Source organism: Lycium barbarum, chromosome 5, assembly GCF_019175385.1.
Source record: "Lycium barbarum isolate Lr01 chromosome 5, ASM1917538v2, whole genome shotgun sequence".
Lineage (NCBI taxonomy): Eukaryota > Viridiplantae > Streptophyta > Magnoliopsida > Solanales > Solanaceae > Lycium > Lycium barbarum.
In genome coordinates, this window is record NC_083341.1 from 124,166,568 (window position 1) to 124,189,342 (window position 22,775).

Below are 22,775 nucleotides of genomic sequence, written 5' to 3' on the forward strand. Positions count from 1 at the left end.
TCTTTCATGGCTAGCTTAATTAAGACCTTACTCTTTTTTCCCCTCTCAATTGCTGGTAATCTTAGCTAAAAAATGGGCATAATTAAATTAAAATATATATTAGCATGTTGCTATATTAAAAATGATATACTATATGAGTTAGATTATGTTTAATACACACACTTAAAGACGAGTTGAAATTCAATAGGAACAAAACTAAAACAAAGACCTTCACGGGGCTGACGCATTAAGCCTAAAAGAAAACAGTGGATAGTTATAAGAGCCTGTTTGGATGGGCTTATGCTTATAAGCTGTTTGCAGCTTATAAGCTAAAAAAAATAAGTTGGGATAGTCTAACTTATTTTTTTTGGCTTATAAGCTGTTTTCAGCTTATAAGCTGCTTTAGATAAGTTAAGTTAAATGAACCCAATTATTTTTTTGAGCTTATTTTAAGCATAAAATGACTTTAAGCTGGCCAGCCAAACACTAAAAAAAGCTAAAAACAGCTTATAAGCAACTTATAAGCCAATCCAAACGGGCTCTAAAACTCAAAGAAAAATGATAGGTTTGTTGTGTTTTTTTCACCATTAACGGAAAGGGAAAGGAAAAACATAATGCTATACTAAATTAATTAGAGCCTGTTTGGATGGGCTTATGCGTATATAAGCTATTTGCAGCTTATATAGGCCAAATTATTTTTTTGAGTTTATTTTAAGCGCAAAATGACTTTAAGCTGGCCAGCCAAAACTCGAAAAACGCTCCTAGTTTGAACCAAAACAAAAACATAATTAGTTTGCAGATATATAATTTTCCAGTCTGCTACGTTCTTTCTCTTCTCTCTCCTGTTCTTGATTCTTTTTTTTTTTCATTCCATTTCCAGATCCAAACCTCTCCCAAGAACCCCACTTATTCCTTCTCAGATCCTTCAATTCTCATTTCTCCAATCTTAATGTCATATAAACAAATTTTTATGAGCTTTCTAAATTAGTCTTTTTTTTTTTTTTTATGATTGTGGGGTTGAATAGAAAACAGTTGAAGAATCTGTACAGGTGGATCTGATCGAAGTTTCCAATCATGAATCCCTTTTCGTCTGGCACGCGTCTTAGGTTTGTAACTCATTTTTAATTAATTGTAGTATTTGTTATTATTGGATCACCTCTTATCTTTGGGTCATTCATATTTTGCTCAATTCTCTGTTTTTGAATCATGACATGACCTTAGATTAGATAGGAGTTTTGGAGGTCGAGAAGTAGAGTAGCAGATTATTAGGTAGTTGAGTATTGTCGCACCTTTCGTGGGAGAGCCCCCTCTTTTTTTTTTTTTTTTTTTTTATTGCTCCGTCCGTTTGACTAGGCATGGAGTATAAGAAAGAAAGGAAGATTATTGAAACTTGTGGTATAAAATAAGTTATAGATGTTTATATGGTTGTAAATCATTTCATTAAGGGTAAAAGGGGAAGTTTTAAGTTAAATTATTTTTAAATATAGGAATGTATCATTTTTTTGGGGACAAACTAAAAAGAAAAGTGTATCACATAAATTAGGACAGAGGGGGTAGTAGTATTATTTAGATATTGCATAGTTTCGTATTCTTTAGTGTGTATTACTATCTGTTGCTTCATTTGTTGTGTATCTTGATATTTTGCTGTCTTATTTGTCTTGCAATCTTGCGTCGTCTTCTGAGCCTAGGGTCTATCAGAAACAATCTCTCTACCCCACAAAGGTAGGGGCAAGGTCTGTGTACATCCTATCCTCTCCAGACCTCATTGTGGGATTACGCTGGGTATGTTGTTGTTGCTTTTGTTGTTGGGTTTAAATGGAGGGAATGATATTGAGGATTCATATTGCCGAAGTCCAGCTAGTGTGGATTTAGGCTTAGCTGTTGTGTGAAAGAGTTGGATTGTCAATAATGGTTTGAAGACATTTTTGGGTTTGATGGTCTCACTTAGCTAAGGATATTTTTGGGTGATGGTTTACTTGGATTTAAGCTAAAAACCTCATAAAGGATTGATTGTTTTGCTATTTGTTATTGGATTAAGTTTGAAAGTTCAACTCAGTTGTTGCTTTTTTGGAACGGAAGGGTGGATTTTGAAGATTCGTACAGCTTACCTCAATAAGGGATTGAGGCTTATTTAATTGAGATTAAGGCTCAGCTGTCTTGGTACAATCACATGGGATTTGGTTTTAGCCAGGAGTTTGTTTAAATATTTGTGTCTCAGTAGAGAACATTGAGAACCGCTAGGTTCAGATAACTTAGAATAGGTTACCTTAATTAGTTAGGATTGAGGCGTAGCCACGGTTTGTATACCTTGTATTCCTTTCATTCCAGATTGTCCACCAGATGGCACAAAGGATTGAGTTCCAAGTTTTCACTTTTGTCTTTTGCATTATCCAGTTAAATCCCGTAATGATGAAAAAGAGATTCCAGAATTGCTTGGTGTATGAGCAGTGAATGAAAAGATGGTTATTGTCCTCATTTTGCCTTCCACAAAGTGGACATCTGCTACAAATTGTGACCCCCCTTCTTATGAAGATTGTCACTAGTTTAACATGCTCCATGAGCAATCAACCAATTTTTATTTATTTTTTATTTTTTTTATTTTTTTTTATTTATGACAAGGGAACCCGCAGCCGCTACCCTTTGGGTGCGCACAGGATAAACCTTGCTTCTGTACAATAGCTCGCAAACCACACAGGAGAGATAACCCGCAGTAGGCAAGCCCTGCTATCATAGGCAGGGGTTTTCGAACCTGAGACCAACACTATGAAAGCCCCATGCTCAACCAACTGAGCTACCCTTGCTGGTAGCAATCAACCAATTATTGGAAATGTTTAAAGATTTTCATGAGTTCCATGTAACTTTAACGCCTAAGAATCACTTAAAGAGGTGGGAATTAAAACAGTGATGGAGGATAGAAGAAGAATCGAAATTGTCATAAGGACAATCCAAATTGAATTTTTGCTCCCTTTTAAACTCACTATCACAGAAAGAAATATGGGTGGTTCCCAAGTTTCCCTGTCAGAATTCCTTTTAGGTTAACTGATGATGTATATGTCATGAGATAATAAGAGCTTATAATAGAAATTTATATGCACTTATTGGTCCAATGCAGGGACATGATTCGGGCTATCCGTGCTTGCAAAACTGCGGCAGAGGAGCGTGGTGTAGTAAGAAAAGAGTGTGCTGCTATCAGAGCTGCAATCAGTGAAAATGATCAAGACTATAGACATCGTAACCTTGCAAAACTAATGTTCATTCACATGCTGGGTTATCCTACACACTTTGGTCAAATGGAATGCTTGAAGCTGATTGCTTCTCCAGGATTTCCAGAGAAAAGAATAGGATATCTTGGCCTAATGTTGCTGCTTGACGAAAGACAAGAAGTTCTAATGTTGGTTACCAATTCGATAAAGCAGTATCCTTTTGTTGTGTTTCATTTTTTCCTCTTCAAAGTCTCTTTATATGTGCATTGAAACCAGATTAAAAGGGATATATGGAGAACGAAATACTGGAGAAGGTCTTCTTTCTTTTTTTCTTTTTCCCTCTTTTCCCCAAAAGCACTTTTTGATTAGGCTATTGCTCTTTGATTTATAGAACTTTTATTGGTAACAGCTGTTGTTGCTCTGTTTAATTTAAATATCAAGTTCACAGTTAAACTCATATACCTTAACTTTTGAGTAGGGATCTTAACCACACCAATCAATATATTGTTGGACTTGCTCTTTGTGCGTTAGGGAATATTGGTTCTGCAGAAATGGCTCGTGACCTTGCACCAGAAGTTGAACGGTTGCTAAAGTTTAGAGATCCTAATGTCCGAAAGAAGGTAAGTTTCATATCTCTTCCTAATGGCTAGAGTTTTTGAATATTGTCTATATTATCAAATTTCTTTCCCATTACTTAAACTGGAATTCTTACGGGATTTTTGGCCAACAGTAACTTTTTTTCTACAAGAACTCATTTAAAGAACTATATTTAATCAAGGTCCATCAATAGAGATGGAGGGGAATTAAAAGAAAAAGAAAATATAGTGAGTAATGAGTACGTAAGTGTGGAAAATTTGGTATTGGTGATTGGCTCAATGTTGAACATGGCGTCTTTGAGAATTGAGATAGTCTCTTTGCATATACGAGAAGGAATGTGTGTATAATTCTCTTATAAAGTTACTTTACAGTTTCAGGATATAATGTCAAAGAAAGCAGGCTAGCTCAACATTAGGATGTTGTTTTCGGAGGAGGGGTGGCTGGTTTAGTAGATTTTTGAGATCAGGCTTTGCAATTAAGTCCTTCGACCTTTGTGTCTTAGTTGGTGAAATTGTATTGTCCTTTTGCAGAAATTACATGAACGTACATGTAGGAATTGGGAATTAAAGGAGGTGGCAGCTGATTATCCTAGCCATGACTTTATGTTTTGGCATGAATTACTGAATGGAAATTTGACTCCCTAGTCGAGTAAAGTTGTTATTGCTTGATAGAACTTTATAGAACACATTATTTTTAAACAGCTTCTGTTAGCATTGGAATGAAAGAACAGAAGATTTTTCCAAAATACCAAGATTTATGCAGAAATCGTTAAATCCCTAACTCTTGTTTGTACTTTTGGTGTAAGGAGAGAATACCATATTGTATAGATAGCTAGTCAAATTTGGTTGATTTGGGTTGAGTCATACATGTGTACATCTTTTTGACATCGTCTTTGTGTTTAACTTCTATCGATGAGATTATTTGACTTATCCAACAAAATTTAACTCGGTAGATATCTGATGTTTCTTTTGTGCTAAACTTGCGAATGGTTGCTTTTATCATTATATTCACTCTACTTCGGTCTCCTGTAGGCAGCGCTTTGCTCTATAAGAATTATAAAGAAGGTCCCTGATCTTGCCGAAAATTTTATAAACCCAGCAGCTGCCTTGTTAAGTGAGAAGCACCATGGAGTTCTCATTACTGGTGTCCAGCTTTGTATAGATCTATGTAAAGTTAGTACAGAGGCTCTTGAATATTTCAGAAAGGTAAGTCAACCACTGATAGCTTTATTTGTTGATACTTCTTGAGGAATATCTTAATTATATTTTTGTGTCACTGGATTTTGTTGCTTTGATAGTCCCCTCCCTTTCCATTTTGGATAAGTAAAAATAGGAAAGTGGATTGTATTCTCATTTTGTTTTTGCGATTTTGTGCTGTGATGCAGATCGAGAATTTAATTTATTTCTTTATTTAATATTGAGCAACTGGTTTACAACATGTGGACTATGACTGCGTAAAACAGCTGGTCATTTTCTCTGACTATACTTTCACTATCTGGAGTCTGTGGCGGAGCCAGGATTTTTACGAAGGGGGTTCAAAAATATAAAATAGTAGACAAACGAAGAAGCTAAGGGAGTTCAACATCTACCATATATACATAAAAAATAATTATATACAAGGATAAGTTTTCGCCGAAGAGGGTTCTGGTGAACCCCCTAACTATTACCTGGCTCCACCCCTGTGGAGTATAGATATGATTTAGTTGCTATCGGATATATCCACTGAAAATCATATCTAGTTTCCTGAAACCCAACCCACAGGATAAGACATGCGCCCCATCATCCATGGGTCATGAGTTCTCTCTAGAAAAGGAGGGTAGCGTCGAATAGTACATGTAGGTGGTGAAGTGATGTGTGAGTGTCATGACCAATGCCTAGGAAAGGAGAGAAGTGACGGGAAAGGAGAGTGGAAGAAAAAGTTTTAGAAGATTTTCTTTCGTTCGGTGTGGAAAATGGAAAGCTAATGGAAAGTGGGTTTGGAGGACCACATCTTGCTGTTGGGCCCAAAAATATTTCTCCCGGAAACAATGATGAGTTTTGTGTTTAAATTTTCTTTCCACCAACCAAGGGCACTTTTTTATTTTGTTCTACTTTTCTTATTTTTCTAGTTTCTCTCTAATTTATGCTCTTTTTAATTTCTCTTCTGTTTCCCAAATTTGCAACTAGAGTGAAGGTTTGGGAGCTTATCTGTCCTTGGTACTCCCTCCATTTCCTCCATCACCTTCCTTCCCTTTTAACTTTTGATCTTGCTTAAACATTTTTGGAGGTGCCTGAGGAAGTATTGACAGCTCAAACTACTGCTTCCAAGAGAACTTTACTCTTCTTCCTAAGAGAAGTGTTGATTTTATGTGACCATTAAAACTAAAGCTGAATTATTCCTCGCCTGCTTTTGAAGAGTGCTTGTTATTAGGATGTCTATCACCCTTCTGATTTTGGTTCTTTCTTTGTGCATCTAGACATTTTTTGATGTTCTACATGAGAAATGACTAAACCTGCAAAACTGGGCCTTAACAAACATTATGTTTCATCGTAGTGGAAGAGAAGGTATGGAATATGGGAAGTAAAAGAGGAGGTATGAGAAACAGATTCTTTGTTTCTTGGGAGGTTAAAGTTGGGGTTATGGGGAGCTTATTCAAGCTTTCTGCGTCAGCTATTTCAACCTCTTAAAGGACAAAATTCTCTTCCTATCATACAAAACAACCGGAAGTGAGTGACAAATACTCATTTAAATGATGTAATCAAAGAGCTACATCCCCATTGTACTTCTTCCAGCCTCCTTTTAACCAAAACAGTGTTGGTGTAAGCTGCACCTACACATGGTGGAGCAGATTTTTGAATTTTGATAAATTCCAGAGTCACAAAATTTATCTTCTATTTTGGTATTAATAATCTTTATCTTCTATTTGACGTGGCAATATTTTTTTTTTCATGTGTGGTTCTAGAAATGCACGGATGGTTTAGTCAAACTTACTAGGGATCTCGCGAACAGTCCATATGCGCCTGAGTATGATGTTTCTGGCATTACAGATCCTTTCCTCCAAATAAGATTGCTTAGGCTCTTGCGTGCTTTGGGGCAAGATGATGCCGATGCCAGTGATGCTATGAATGATATTCTTGCTCAGGTTTGTCGCACCTCTTTGCATCTTGATGTGTATCATATCATGGAGTTGTTAGTCTTAAAGTTTTCTGAATGTCTCCTGATAGTCATTTTTGTCAATATTTTGGTAGTGCATTTCAAATCTTGCCTTACAGAACTATTGTCTGGCAGAGAGGTTTTTCTTAGCGTATATGATATTTTGTTAACAGATTACTCTATGAATACAGAAGGAGGAGTAAGATTAGTTTGTGTACTGAGTATTACAGGCTTGGAATTGTCTTTTTAGTAACATAAATCTAGACTCTTTTGTTTTCTTTCGCGTTCCGCCGTGATCAATGTCAACTGGCAGAATTATTCTCCTCTAGGTTTGGGCTTAGCTTCTCCTCTTTTGGAACTTTGTTACGCCAAAGGCTTTAGGTGATCCTTGGCCCCAAAAATCTGAATACATTTGGCGTTTGCTTCAACATTTTTAAAAACTTGTTTTGAATTTTTCTTTTCAATTATTTGCAAAAGCTGTTTTCCAACAAAACACTAGAAAGATTTTTTTCATCTTTTGTAAGAACAGATAAAATAAACTTTTCTTTTTGGTGTTTGGTTAAAAACTTCTTCCAAAAAATTGTTTTTTTTTTTTGGTTGAAACTCTTCAAATTTTGAATGGATTGCTTACTTGAATTTTATCAAAAAGGCTTTTATTAAAAACGTGAAACAAAATGAGAAATTCTCTTTGATAGGTATGCAACAATGTGAGAATATTCACAAGGATATGAGAATGTGCCTGAATGGGTCTATAATCTTACGCAACACAGTGACGAGAATCCCTTTCTTTCTTTCCTCCAAGTGCTTGTTCTGTGCTTACTACCACAGCAAAGTATATAATTATGTAAAATGTATTTTATGAGTAAATAGCAGTTTCTCTGGTCATATTTCAACCCTTAAAAAGGTTATACTGTATGATGAAATATATATTTCTCTAACAAGTCTGAAATCTTATCTAGGTGGCAACAAAAACTGAATCAAACAAAAATGCAGGCAATGCTATTCTTTATGAATGTGTTGCAGCTATCATGAGCGTCGAAGATAATGGCGGCTTGAGGGTGCTTGCTATTAATATTTTGGGAAGATTTTTATCCAACCGTGATAACAATATCAGGTCATTCTCATTCTTTCTTTTTGCATATTTTACCCCCAATATCTTGGGATTATCTTATTCGAGTGACGTTATCTTTTGGGTCCTGGAGTGATGGCCAGTGTTGTCATGCACTTGAGAAGTTGTTTAATCAAAACACAACTCAGTTGTTAGAAAAAGCTATCTGCATTCACTATGTGGCACTTCTTTGTCCAACCCATATTGATCTTGTATGTATTTTGCAATTAAGTGGTGTATGTTTTGCCTCCACTTGCTGCGTGCCTTCAATCTATAGGGTATTCTTGTACTATAGTGTTCTACGTCTTAATTGGTGGTCAGAAATTCTATCATTGTCTTTGTACTCCCTTGTTTGGTGTGATATACATGTGTCTCTTTTTTTTTTTTTTTGGAATGAGAAAATGCACCCTGTTAACTGCTTATCTTCACAGAATTTAGTACTGTGATAAATCTTTGGCGTGCCTCTGAGGCTGGCCCACATTCTGAATAGAGTCGGCCTGTTTATTTCTTTGTTTTTACCTTTTCCCTTTCGAAGCTATAGAAGGGGAGGGGTTTCTTTCCACTTCTCTATATGATTTTTGCACCGTTAGATATATTGTATGATTTTATTGTTATTGTCCTGTTAGCATGGGTTCCTTTTTAATACTGGTTAGGTCCAATTATTTCAGGTATGTTGCACTTAACATGTTGATGAAAGCTTTAGCTGTAGATAGTCAAGCAGTGCAGAGGCATCAGACAACAATTTTGGAATGTGTGAAGGTATTTGACCATTACATTCTATTCTTCCTCATAGTCTTTCCACTTTTTCATCCTCATTCTTCTATCCCTTTGATGTGTAAAGTACCTCCAGTCAAATATATCTACAGCAGAATCTTAAATCACATCCCTACTAGCCAGAACATGTATCGCATGTGCTTCCACAGATTGATAATGTCATTTCTACATGTCTGATTATGCGACTTCTTCGGTTAAACTAGCGTTTTACTATTCCCTGATGTTCCATTGATCAAACATGCAGCAACCTGTGGCTTTTTTAATTTTCAGGATTCCGATCCATCAATTCGTAAAAGAGCCGTTGAACTTGTGTATCTCTTAGTAAACGAAAGCAATGTGAAGCCTATGACGAAGGAGTTAATAGAATATCTAGAAGCAAGTGATCCGGAGTTTAGGGGAGATCTCACTGCCAAAATCTGTTCCATTGTGGAAAAGTAAGTAATACTGAAAATAGTTATGAGAACTATGCTTTTGATTCTTAGAATTGCAGAATGCTTTTTCTTCTTAATATGACTGAGGATATGTGTTTTCTGTTCATTCATTTGTTCTTTCCGTGTTTTTGTTTCTCTTGATTTTTCTGGTTGTCTCCCCAGGAGAAGCGGGGGTTCATGTGTTGTAGTATGATTAGATAACTTTCCCAAACAACTGCATTGTTTGTTCTTTTCCAAGACATCTTCAAATGCATCTCCTACTTACAACTGCTTATGGTGCTCTAGGTTCTCACCTGAGAAAATTTGGTACATTGATCAGATGCTCAAGGTTCTCTCTGAGGTATGCATAAACTGATATATTTCTTTGTATTATGATCTTTTGCTTTGAGTTTAAGACTGTTTGTAGGCCATATGGTCTTTCTGTTAATTAATCAACATAAGTTAACTTTTAGGATAGTGAGTCGCCTACTCACATGAGGGGCTAATCTTTTTCTTGGTTTAAGCACCTGGAAGAACCTTTTACATGGGTGGCAGCGAGCTAGACTCAAACTTAGACCTATGCTTACTTGAATACCACGTTGAATAGTGTGGACCGCCTCATCTAAAAGCTTAAGTTTTTATGGGTGTATTCTTTCTTTTGTTCTTTCTTAAAGAGTACTGATCTGTCTACTGTTGCAATAGGCTGGAACCGATGTGAAGGATGAGGTGTGGCATTCTCTGATTGTGGTGATGACAAATGCTTCCAACCTCCATGGTTATGCAGTACGGTCTCTATACAGAGCAGTGCAAGCAACAGGGGAACAGGTACTTCAAGATTGCCTAGATCTCCTTTTTCCTTTTCTCCTTTTGTTCCTGATTGTTTCTACAATTTGGTGATTTTTCTTGTTAGGAAACTCTGGTTCGAGTTGCGGTTTGGTGCATTGGAGAATACGGTGACATGTTAGTAAATGACGCTGGAAGGCTTGATATTGAAGAACCACTGACCGTGAGTTTATGCTTCTGAACAGTTATCTTCTACTAATTTCGATCTTTCCCATCACATTTTTTCCCTTAATGATTCTGCATCATATTACTTGGCAGCCAGCCTCTTATTTATTTTCCAGCATACTCTAATAAATGAAGTGTCTCACTCACTTTTTCTATCACTTAAGCACAATTCTCCATGTACCATTGACAAAGACCATGTTGGGTAGCTGTGGAGTTTCCTAATTGTTTTTTTTTGGGAGGTGGTTACTAATGAACTTACAATTGGATTGATTATGGTAATTGGTGTAAAAGCAAATTCCATGTATTATACAAGTTTCTGCCCATAGAGTTCTAGTTCAATTGGCAAAGGTGGTGCGACATGAGATATGCACGTCTCACGAATTCGAATCATGATGGGTGAACCAGTCTGGTATTTCTACCAAGCACTGAAGTTGGAAAAAATAAATTGTTCAGACGAAAAGAAACAATAAAGTAATAAACAAAGCTTCCATTTCCTAAAAACCCCTCACCTCCAAAGAAAAAAAAAAGGGAAGGAAGAAAATGGACAAGCCCTCAACCTAACATTGTCTCATTTGTTTAAGTTGTTTCTTTGGAATTTTACTAATTCCACAAATTTCAGCATTGTTTAATTCTTTGTATGAGCTATAGCACATATTTTCTAATAGTATTTCAACGTAATGTGGTGCAATCATAAAACTTGGGAAAACTCTCCACTCCATGCATGTTGACATGAAGTTAAGGATGATGAACTGTGAAGAGCAATTTTGTTGTCTGCAGATTCAAATGCACTCAACGAAGTACAGGTGTGATTTCGAAAATGAAATGATAGATGCTGCTAAACAAGTTGTAATAGTTTATAGTTTGACTTGACCTATAAACTACAATAGTTGCACCGCATTGTCATACTAGTTGGGGTCAGCTGCATGAGTCCCGACTATCCAATTGCTCCATTTCACCATGTTTCATTTAAAAATAACTGAAGATTCTTGGAGATAGACACATGCCATCAGCATTTTAGTCATTTCTGCATTGGAATTGTCTACTTCTAGGTTCTCTGATATAGTTCTTTGGAGCAGGTAACAGAATCTGATGCTGTGGATGTTGTGGAGACTTCCTTTAAGAGCCATTCATTTGATCTCACTACTCGGGCGATGTGTTTGATTGCTTTGTTGAAGCTGTCGAGTCGCTTTCCATCTTGTTCACAGTATGTGTTCTTTTTCATTCAGCTGTTTAGTTGATTTTCTGTCATGTTGCGTTTTATGGAGGTCTCTTTCCATTACGGGACATGCTACCATTGATATTAAAATAATATTAAAAAAAATCTACGCACCAGCCCACTCATGGTATTTTCCTTTTTTACATGTTTAATCTTTTTTTTTTTTTTTGAGATGATGCATTTATGGCCTCTCAAAGAGTAAGAAACTGTCAAATGAATTCTTCAGAATAAGTGAGTAATGTGTAAATATCCGATTTGGTGTAGGCGGATAAATGACATCATTGTTCAGCACAAAGGGAGCTTTGTGCTTGAACTGCAGCAGAGAGCTATTGAATTTAACTCGATAATTGACAGGCATCAGAATATCAGGTTCGTTTGACTTCATATAGAAGGCTGTTCGATGCCTTTACTTTTGTTGTAGCTCACTCGTAGTAGTTGCTGATCCCATGGATGTATGTTTTCAGGCCTTCACTTGTAGAAAGAATGCCAATTCTTGATGAAGCAACCCACAGCGGAAGGAAGGGTGGTGCTGTGCCAGCAGCTGTGTCAACATCTCAAGGAGTATCAGTTAATCTTCCAAATGGAGTTGCCAAGCCCAGTGCTGCCCCTCTTGTTGACTTACTTGATCTTAGTTCAGATGATGTTCCTGCACCTAGCTCTTCTGGTGGTGACTTTCTTCAGGATCTTCTTGGTGTTGATCTGGCGCCAGTGTCTTCACAATCAGGTTAGTGTTCTATGTACCATTGCATGAGTTCTTCCGAATGTTCGCATTTATAATTCTGATTTCTTTATACTTCTATCTTCTCCTGTACCATATTAAATATGCATCCTGGACCATTCTTAGTACAAACAAGAACCACCGTCTAATTAAACCTTATACCTATGGTTTCTTCTACTCATTCCTCCCTTTTTGGAGTCACTTGAATCAGCATGACTATGAAGAGAAATATTGAAAATAAAGTTATTTAATTTTTGTCATCAGAGCAGGAGGAGATCTTGGATTCTAGTTGTACCACCATCAAAAAGAATTTCTATGTGTTTGGTCCAGAAAAAGAGGTAGGGTTCGGACATGGGGGGCATGTTGAAAACCTATTATAAATAATTGGGGTCACCCAATTCAAAAGAAGAAACATGTGAGGGTTACAAATTTTTCTTTTCTTTTCTGGAGAACAGAATAAAGAAAACATTGAGTGAAGAAATAGAAGACCTAACCTAACTGCTTTAATATAAATGTAAAATTTACGAATGTTTTCTTTCACGGAAAGTGAACAATATTTGGAATTGACCGAAAGGGGAAGTAGGAGTTCTTTTGGTCAAGGGACTAACTAGCTATTCTTAGATAGATCCTGTGGACTGTGGTTATCATTTTAGCGATTCAAGATCTACCAAGGCAAGCCCCTCAGTTTTTATTTTATTTTTTGTTATCGCTAAAGGTTACTTCATCAAAAATCCAGCAATAATACAGTACTGTAAAGGTATATACAGAGGGAGCAGATCATCACTGCTGCAAGTGTTAAGAGCCAAAGAATCTATCATGCCATCCATATTTTTGCAATATTCATGTTACACCAAAAGAACAGAAAGAGATAAATGTGTACTTAATGCTAATTACAAATTCAGTTTTGCTTTAAAAAAATTCTTGCACTCCTTTCTTTCCAAATGATCCACCAAATAGCAGAGGGAATTGAGTTCCAGGTTTTCACTTTTGCCTTTCCCATTCCGTTGAAGAACCAGTCCTGCAGTAGCTCCATAGAAATCCTTGGCATTACCCAGTTACTTCCATGATATTAAGAATAAAGCACCAAGGCCTAGTGGTCAATGAAGTGGGTTGAGAACCATGAGTTCTCGGGTTCAAATTCCAGCGGAGGCAAAAATACTAGGCGATTTCTCCACATCTACCCAAGCCTTAGTAGATAGAGTTACCTGGTGCATGTGTTGGTGGGAGGTAGCAGGTACCCCGTGGAATTAGTCGAGGTGCACGGACAGATTCTTCTTCTTTTTTTCTTGTCCTTCTAACCAAACATAGTATTATCTTATGGAGTATTTTATGTTGGTATTATCTTTGGTATCTTTCCACCCAAAGGACCCCTTTATGTTTCTTATAAATTGATCGGTTGGGCTTGTGGGAAGTAGAAAAATGTTTTGGTCCCTGGGACCTAGTCCGTCCTCATATATAAGTGATTTTTATGTAATTTTCCTTAGTGCATAGATGTCAATGTTTAATGCAACAAAAACAACAACAAGCACTTTGAATTACTGTTTAATAAGTCCAATTTTTATTTTATTTTTCAATTTTTTTATCAAGACTGTTTGTTAAGTTCAATTGTGTGTGAAAAAGTTACGCTAGTAAATTGTAGAATGGAAGCGCAGTAACTTGAATCCCTGAATTTCACTGTTCAAGTCGAATTTGTGTGTGAGAAAAAGTTTTTGCTAGTAAGTTGTGGAATAGGAGCACAATAAGTTGAATACCTAAATTTAACATTCCAGATGTGGAACAATTTGTGTTTCATAACTGTACTGTCTTTAAAAAATTTCTTCCTACATGATATCTTTGGTTAACGTTAGGGGAGTATTGAAGTTCTATTTAAACTTTAAGATTTTTATTCTACCGTAAAACTAGATTGAGTTAGGCAACCTTTATATTACCTTATCAAAGAAGAAAAAGATTTGAGTTAGGCAGCCCACCAACTTGTTTTCCCAAGACCATCACCAGTAAACAAGGAAAGAAAAGGAGAGAGGGGAAAAGTAATTCACGAGCTTGCAGTTATTCTCATTCTGCTCCTTGAATTTCAGGTACGAATCAAGCCCAAAAGAGTGGTACCGATGTGTTACTGGATCTTCTGTCAATTGGAACACCACCTGCTAATAGTATCCCATCTACAACTCAGGCGTCACCCTCCAATTTTGACACTAAAAGTCCGGTGGATCTACTAGATAGAATGTCCTCACCTTCTGCTCCTTCAGTTCAAGTCTCTACTACAGCTGGAAGTTCTCCTATGTTGGATTTATTGAATGGGTTCCCTTCCAGCCCACCAATTGCTGGTGCAGTCTCTATCTGTGCCTTAACTGTGGTTATTGTCTAATGCTTCTTCAAAGTTGACACGTATTTCTTTTTTCAGTTACAGAAGGCAATGGTCCAGCATATCCATCAATGGTTGCATTTGAGAGCAGCTCCTTAAAATTAACGTTCAACTTCTCAAAGCAGCCCGGAAACCCACAGACAACACTTATTGAGGCTAGTTTTACAAACAAGTCACAAGAAGTTCTCACAAACTTTATTTTTCAAGCTGCAGTTCCAAAGGTAATTGTCTTCTCTTTTTTTTTTTTCCTCACTTGGGAAGAAGAGTTGGCATAGAATGATTGGGTTTATGATATGAACAGTTCAATTTCCTTTCCCGAGCTTGCACCATCTGTGATGCTTCTAAATCAATTTTTTGGTAAAATCATTTTTGATCTGTCAGTTTTCTTTATTCTTTCAATAGAAAATAGTAGTTGCAATCCAAGTGGAAAAATCATGAAATGATCTAAACCCAGGTGAGGGCAGGGCAATCTTGCCAAAGTGATATCTTCATAGCTGAGACTTCTGAAGCTGAAAGTTTTAGTGATAGGTTGGGTGCTTTTCTAGGAAATTACAATCACTTCTTTGGTGTTCTTTAAGACATCTTTTTCAGAGAGTAATTTGGTCGTATTTGCGTACCTATTCCTTCAACGACTGCAACTGTTGTTTGTTATTATTTTACTTGGGATAACTTTAACCAATCTAATTTTAAGTCATGTACTATGTTCATCAGCTCTCAACGATGCTTATTTCGTCATTTTGGTGCAGTTTCTTCAACTGCACTTGGATCCAGCAAGTGGTAATATGCTACCTGCAAATAGTAACGGATCAATCACGCAAAAGTTGAAACTCACAAACAGCCAACATGGCAAGGTATGTGAATTATCCATTTGATGACCGATCACCTTCGAGCACTTTGCATGATCACTCTTTTGTGAACCTGGCTGTAAAAATACACTTTTTTATATCCTCTTTTATTTTTGCAATATGAGTGCACATCCGTCATCCACAAATTCCTTAGCATCGAAGTACTTTTCTAAGTGCAAGTTTATAGACCACCTAACTATTTATAGCCTGCGAACACTGTCACCCTCTGCAGTTTTGGCTTATAGCGACAGCTATCTAACATTTTCCTCATTCCCCAGAAATCCCTTGTCATGCGCATACGGATAGCTTATAAGGTGAATGATAAGGATGTATTGGAACAAGGCCAAGTAAACAATTTTCCTCGTGATTTGTGAGGTCGGATAACCCTATAGGAGTATGGTTTGCGAGAGCTTTTGTCATGAGGAAGCTTCAGCTCGTTGTTTGTTCTTTCTCGTGCAATTTGTTAAATTGTTCTGGGAGACGTAGCATGTGCTGGTTGAATATCAAGTGGCTTTACTTGAGGAATTGCTCGGATGCCTCACCTTTTGTACCTTTAAAGATGGCCAGTGTGCATTATGATCTGATACCTAAGAATGCCATTGTGGAAGTCAGATTTTGCCTTTGAGGCACATACAGGAGACCTTGCTGGATTCCTTGTTAAAAGTTTTGATATATGTAAGTCTCATTTGTTCTAGATTTTTGAGTAACCGAATTCAAGAATTGTAATATAGGTTGAGTTGGGAACTTGGCTATAATTTAGACATTTCTTTTTTTGAAGTTATATAAAATGTGCTGCTTTTAATTTTATCCACCATCAACGACCTATTGTTCCATATGTAATTGGGATCCATTTTGATTTTGGTGTGAGGCTTCTCAATTTTTTGGTACCTCTTATGCTTTCTTCTTTATATTCTTGGTTCTTGGTTTCAAATAAGTCCCACTTATTAAAAAGTGGGGCGTAAAGAGTGAGCTTTATCCCATTGATTCTCATGGAAAGGCTATGTTGCTCAGATCATTAAAAAGTATTGTTGCACCCGTGTAAATATAATGCGTTTTCAGAAGATTCTCCACAGTTATGGGGGTATTTTTAAAGGATTTGAACAACTATGTGTCAAATGGGAACATGGAAGATTAGAACGAAAATGTACTCCGTTATTATGTTGGACAAGTTGTTGAGAATGATGTAACTTTCTTAGCAAAGAAAAAGATACCAATTATTGGTTCCATTAGATCAGAGGTGAATCTAGGATTTCATGAGGATAGAGGGGATTGAACTCGTGACCTTGAGGATGTAAGCATAGCTTCTACTCAGTGCTCCACTCAGCTTATTTTGATGATGGATTCCTTTAGCTAATATTAGATATATCTTCAGAATTATATACATAATATATCGAGTTTAGTCGAGTGATCATATGTTCACGTGATCCAAAATTTATGCATAAATTCGCCCCTGCATTAGATGGTGGATACGATAAGTGTCCTACTGGTTTAACAGTAAAAGTAGTACAAAATAGGTGGCAGGCATGCATTTCTTTATTTGTTTCGAGAAATTTATCGATTAACTTTTTTCTTTTTTTGGGAGGGTAGGATGTATGACCTTACGACCTTTGTGAGGTAGAGAAGTTGTTTCCGATAAACTCTCTGCTCAAAAGAATCGAGATGCATAGCTCCTGTTCATGAATTAATGTCAGTTGTTCACTACACTTTCAAGATTAGTCGAGTCTTGCGTGTACTTTAATAAGACTACGAAGGATCTAGCAAATCTTGGTAGGTAAACCGAGTTTGATATTTAATCAAGTACTATATTTTTATAAAGAAGTTAACAGAAAATAATGAAGATCAGGTGGTTAGGATTCGAACTAGTGCAATACAATTAGAATTGTAGTCTCTTGATCACTGAACTGCCCTTTTAAGAAAATTATAATGCCATTTTTATGCTAATAATTCGTCATTTGGAACTGTTTCATGTAATTTGGTTTCTTTCTTGAATTAAATATATGCTATCACTCCCTGAATGAACTGTCCATAAACTGACTGTTGGAAGTACCCATGCGTCATATTGTAGTTTTATGGTCTGTCTACAATTATTTGTATGTTCAAAACATTGTTAACGTGTCAATTGGACTTATTTGTCTAAATAAAACAGTGACGTATACTAATCTAATTATTTACATTAATAACCAGTGGAGGGGAGCTTATAGCTTGTTTGATCAAGCTTTTGAAAGGTCAAAAGCGATTAAAAAATAAACACTTATTTTAAAGAATAAAGGTGTTTGGCTAAACCTTTGGTGAAAAATTAAGTGATTTTGAGTATCAGAAGTTGTTTTTAAAAAAAAAAAATTAAGCAGAAGTTGAAAAAAGTAATTTCTCCAAAAACTGAGATCTTTTGCTTTATTAGGACCCACACGAAAAAGATCATATTTTATCAAATTAAAATTAGTAGTAACTTCATTTTTCATAATTTGACACGTAAAAATACTTTTTAAAAATATTGACAAAACACAAACTACTAATAAAAGTAATTTTTTATAATGATTTAGTCAAATACAAATTGCTACACTCTCGAGACATTTTTGATAAGAAATATTTCCCAAAATAAACTGAGTCCTGAAAAAAAAATACTTTATTTGAAAATCCACGTTTGTCCATAAAAATTCTAAATACAACTTGAAGTTTTATTTAAAATTTGGAAAACACCAAAAACACTATTTTCACTTTTTTCACTTTGAGTACATTCAAATAACCAAATATTCTTTGCGAAAATTATAACCAAACACAACTTCATCTGCAACTCTAATTTTAACTCCAACTTCAAAATTTCAAAGTGAAAATATTTGATTTTCATGGCTAAACACGTGCTTAGTCAGACAAATAGGAGCGCGTGTATTATTTTTCATTAGTGCTGCACCCTACATAATTTTTTGTAATTGAGTGCAATAACACCATGAGCAAGAGGTAACAAGAATTCAATGTCCTCACATCAAGGAGACTCATGGAAACCATCCATTTCATCACTAGAGTCTCCCACATCACTTTTCACTGATCCCACCATGAAGAGAAGCTCCACAAGGGACCTTGCAAAGGAAAATAGTTGGTGGGTCTAACAACCCATTTTTGAAAAAGAAATCAGTTGGAAGAGACATTGTCATTCTCTAGAGCATTAGTAGGTCCTGCTATTGCTTTTATTTCCTCTTTTTATGGGGAGGAGGGATTACATAACTTAAGCTAAATTGTAAAACCTATTCTTAGTGTCTCTTGTGCTTCGGTTTTCTTACTATCATGTTGTTGCTACTGCATATGTTTTCATATGTGTTGTGTTTATGCTTTACTTGAGTCGAGGGTCTATCGAAAATAACCTCTCTATTTATAAAAATAGGGTAAGGTCCATAGTGTATCCTCTCTAGACCTCACTTGGGATTGTTATTGTTGTTGATTACTAATGAGGAGTGTGAAAGAATTAGTTATAGATCAGGATCCTACACTTCAACCTCGTTTAAATAGGAGCTTGACATTAATAGAGTACTGACTACCCTCTTCACTTTTCAGCCATTTGTTAAATGAAGTAACATTTTTTTTATTTTTTTTAAATAAGGGAACCCGTAACCGCTACTCTTTGGGTGCGCACACTCCTGTATAATAGCCCGCAAATCACACAGGAGAGATAACCCGCACTAGGCAAGCCATGTGCGACGAGCTCGACCCAAAAGGCAAATCCCCTGCGATCGTAGGCGAGAGGTTTCGAACCTGAGACCTCCATTATAGAACCCCATCCCCATGCTCAACCAACTGAGCCACCTTCAGGTTAAATGAAAGTAGAATTTAGTAGCCTAAGTACAAATATAATCAGCAATTTGTTGTTCTTGTGGCAATAATAAAACACTACAGAGTTCAAAAGAGACAAAACAGGATAATAGTGGCAATTGAATTTGAAACTGAGAATCTTTTGGGAGCCACAAACAAGATTATTAAAATAGAAAGGAGGAGTCCCAAGAGTTGATCTGGGTTTCTTTTTCTTGTGATTGCAGCATTTACATGAGTTTGAAAATGGCATAGCAGGAATTATATTATTCAAAGATTTAAACTTTTCAGCAACTCCAAGTAGTCCCTTGAGTATAATATTGGTCATAGATTTTGAGAGCATATTTTCAAATTTTTGTTTGGCCATAAATTTTTTTCAGATTTTGAAAACAAATTTTCATATTCACAAATTTTGATTCAAATCTGTTTTTAGGCCAAGATCTATATTTTGGCATTTTCAAAACTTTTAAAAATTACCCCAAGCTTTTGTATTTCACAAAAGAAACTACTTATTTATGACCCAACTAATTCTATATACCATGTTCCTCCATTAAAATCGTATCTACCATGTTTCCTCAATTAAAACAATCTCTTCTATAAAATGAAAATTGTTCGTACAATGTGGAAAGATTATATTAAAGAATAGCTAATTACTACCCTTTTTTTTCTTTTTCTTACACGGATGGATCTTTGTATTGTAATTTGAATTGTAGCAGTAAGTGTGTTATTAGCAATTGTTGTTAAAATATCATGTTCTACATAGTTTGGAATTAACAAGTATGTATTCTTTGTATGGTTGGATATTCTTAATGGTTTTTAGAACTTATAGGTATAAATAATGTTTCATGTTTTCCAAAACAAAAAGCAAAATATATTTTGAAAAACTATGACCAAACACATTTTCAAAACTTGAAAACTTCACCCATATCAAGTTTTTCAAAAAAAAAATTGGGAATCTATGGCCAAATGCAGTCTAGGGGTCATATTTTCAAACCATAAGTTTCAGAGTTGGCAGGAAAAAGAACTTTCTCAAATCTTGGGTGAATTTTATGGGATTTGAACTGAAAAAAGATAAAGTGGAACATGCTATCTTACTTCCACAAAAGTGGAAACTGGGAAGAAGCATCACTCAAAGCATAATGTATAGAAAGCAATAAAGATAAAAAAGGGAAAAGCAAAAGCTCCAGAACAACTTTAGCAACTGAATAATCAAATGAATTTTCATTAACCAAACTACAAGGCAATTGAAGAAAGTAAAAGAAAAAACAAAAGATTTGTATACTATCTTCAAACATGTTGAGCTCTATGATCAGTCCATGGTAAACTTACATCTTCAGAATTATGAAATTTATCCTTCTTGGACCACATCCAAATCTTGGAAACAGAAAAACTCTCCCTTTTATTTCCAATGTTCAACCTTTTCCCATAATTGTCCCCATCATTCGCAGAATTTCCAATATGTCCACTTTTCCCTTTCACAATTCCCCTCAATTGACCACCATCTACACCATGATCTTTAGCACTATTAGGACACAAAGCCACTTGCAATTCTGAATCAGCCTCCACATATTGACAAGACCCCATTGAAAAACACCTTCTTGAATCCAAATTCCTGTTACTAGTCTCTCCCATCTCCCTTTTCCCAATTTCAAGAACACCATTGTTTATGTTCTTGAATTTGCCAAGTCTCACTGAAAACACCCTTCTTGAACTAATAGTCCTATCTAAATCCTCATTTGGTTTTGGACTAACATGTTCTGAAACCCCACCACATTCATCATCACCATCAAAGCAAAAGATTGGATTTTCAGTACAAAAACCAGGTGTAAAAAGGATATCTCTACAAAGTGGACAAGTTGAATTTGACAACAACCATGTATCTATACAACTTATATGAAAAGCATGAGTACATAAAGGGAGCAACCTTAATTTATCTTTTTCTGAAAACTCACATAAACAAACAGCACAATCAAATGGCTCTTTTAAACCAACTAAATCTTTGTAGAGAAACACTGGAAGAGAATCAATTAAGGTTTGATCTAAACCTGAATCATGAAGATTAAAAAGCTGTTGTAATTGCCTTTGAGGGTCTCTATTAGTTTGAGAGATTGATGAAGTGGACCTATTTTTCATCAAATACCTAACTAACAAATGCAAGACACCAGAAATAAAGAATATGATAGCTAATATTACTATGATAACAAGAACAGCTGGACTAATTTTATTTCCAGTTGATGATGATGGCGGTGGTGTAGAGGATTCTTTATGGGATAAATGAATATGGTGGTTCAAAAGAACATATTTTTCCCAAGGCATTATTGGCACTTGTACGCATACTAAAAAGACAATATTTTGCTCATACCTTTTTTCAAGAATCAGACAGTAATATCATTTTCATCACTTGAAAGAAAAGCATATGGTACTACTTCTTGCTGGTGGCACAAGGACAAAGCCAGCTCATATATATTGAGGTGTACAAGAAATAGACTCACATTTCTCTACATTTACGAGAAACCCAAATTCACTAATGCTCAAGAAAGAATGAAAATGACAAAATCTTGAACTGGATTTGTTAGAAAACAGGATACTTTTGGTAGGAAATTGAAGGGAAAGAGAACTTGGTATTTTTACCTTTAACTTTGTCAAATGAATGCTGCAAAAAATTTGGAGTAATTAACTGTTATAAAGGGATACTTGGAAGCACTAATGTAGTTTCTAAAAATAGGACAAAAGAAGAGTCCGGAACCAAAATGCCCCCAAAAAAATTATGTGGAACCAAAATACCCCAATAAAAAACAAATGACAAAAGTATCTTTAGCGCAATAATTTACTACACTAAAGCAGTTCACGGAGTCGGAGCCGTTAACTACTTTAGCGCAGTATTTTATTGCGTTATAGAAGCACTTAAAAAAAAAAAAATCTATAACGCAGTAAAATATTGCGTTATAGAAACAGTACCAAAAAAAAAAAAAAAATTGGCCAACTTTATTTTTTGCAACACTTAGTGTTTTTTTTCATACTTTGACCAATGATTAGTCGTGTGTCAAGACTCCGAAACGTCAATATTTTATATAGAACCTGATATTTTTTTCTGCGTACAATAATGTATGCTCAATACATCAAGGATACGTAAACGTTCGGATCTTCATTTTAGGGGTTGAAAAGGTGCCCGAAGTAAGTTTTATTTGTAAATTTTAGGTTTAAGTGTTCTATATACATAGACGTCCATTTTTGTTTGAAGACTTGTTGTCATTAGCTTAAGGTTTTTTATTTTTAGGATTTAGATTTATTGAAAATAAAGTCGTTGCCAAAAGGTTTTTAATTGCTTTAGCGCAGTATTTTACTGCGCTAAAGATTTTTTTGTTTGTTTGTATAGCGCAGTAAAATAGCGAGCACTATAAAAAAAAAATTGGCAAACTTTTTTTTTTTTTTGCAACACTTAGTGTGTTTTTGCATACTTTGGCCAACAATTAGTCGTGTGTCAAGACTCCGAAACGTCAATATTTTATTTAGAACCTGATATTTTTTTCTGCGTACAATAATGTAGGCTCAATACATCAAGGATACGTAAACGTTCGGATCATCATTTTAGGGGTTGAAAAGGTGCCCGAAGTAAGTTTTATTT

General features: G+C 35.6%; 2 protein-coding genes across 3 annotated transcripts; one reads left to right on the forward strand and one right to left on the reverse strand.

Moving 5' to 3' along the window:
• Positions 1 to 751: 751 nt before the first annotated feature.
• Positions 752 to 16,239, forward strand: LOC132641379 (AP-1 complex subunit gamma-2-like). Of its 2 annotated transcripts, none has more exons than XM_060358351.1 (18): positions 752 to 1,085; positions 3,092 to 3,394; positions 3,661 to 3,802; positions 4,811 to 4,984; positions 6,721 to 6,900; positions 7,871 to 8,025; positions 8,688 to 8,778; positions 9,064 to 9,227; positions 9,510 to 9,564; positions 9,906 to 10,028; positions 10,114 to 10,209; positions 11,288 to 11,415; positions 11,692 to 11,796; positions 11,892 to 12,151; positions 14,221 to 14,469; positions 14,547 to 14,728; positions 15,219 to 15,358; positions 15,631 to 16,239. In XM_060358351.1, the coding sequence occupies exons 1-17, from the start codon at positions 1,054 to 1,056 to the stop codon at positions 15,330 to 15,332; spliced, it is 2,553 nt and encodes an 850-aa protein (XP_060214334.1). In that variant the 5' UTR covers positions 752 to 1,053; the 3' UTR covers positions 15,333 to 15,358; positions 15,631 to 16,239. The 2 variants fall into 2 exon arrangements, with proteins under 2 accessions (XP_060214334.1, XP_060214333.1); XM_060358350.1 differs by having other exon boundaries at positions 754 to 1,085; positions 15,254 to 15,358.
• A 4,093-nt stretch (positions 16,240 to 20,332) lies between these two features.
• Positions 20,333 to 21,801, reverse strand: LOC132641380 (RING-H2 finger protein ATL46). Its single transcript, XM_060358352.1, has one exon. The coding sequence runs from the start codon at positions 21,464 to 21,466 to the stop codon at positions 20,438 to 20,440; it is 1,029 nt and encodes a 342-aa protein (XP_060214335.1). The 5' UTR covers positions 21,467 to 21,801; the 3' UTR covers positions 20,333 to 20,437.
• Positions 21,802 to 22,775: the final 974 nt, after the last annotated feature.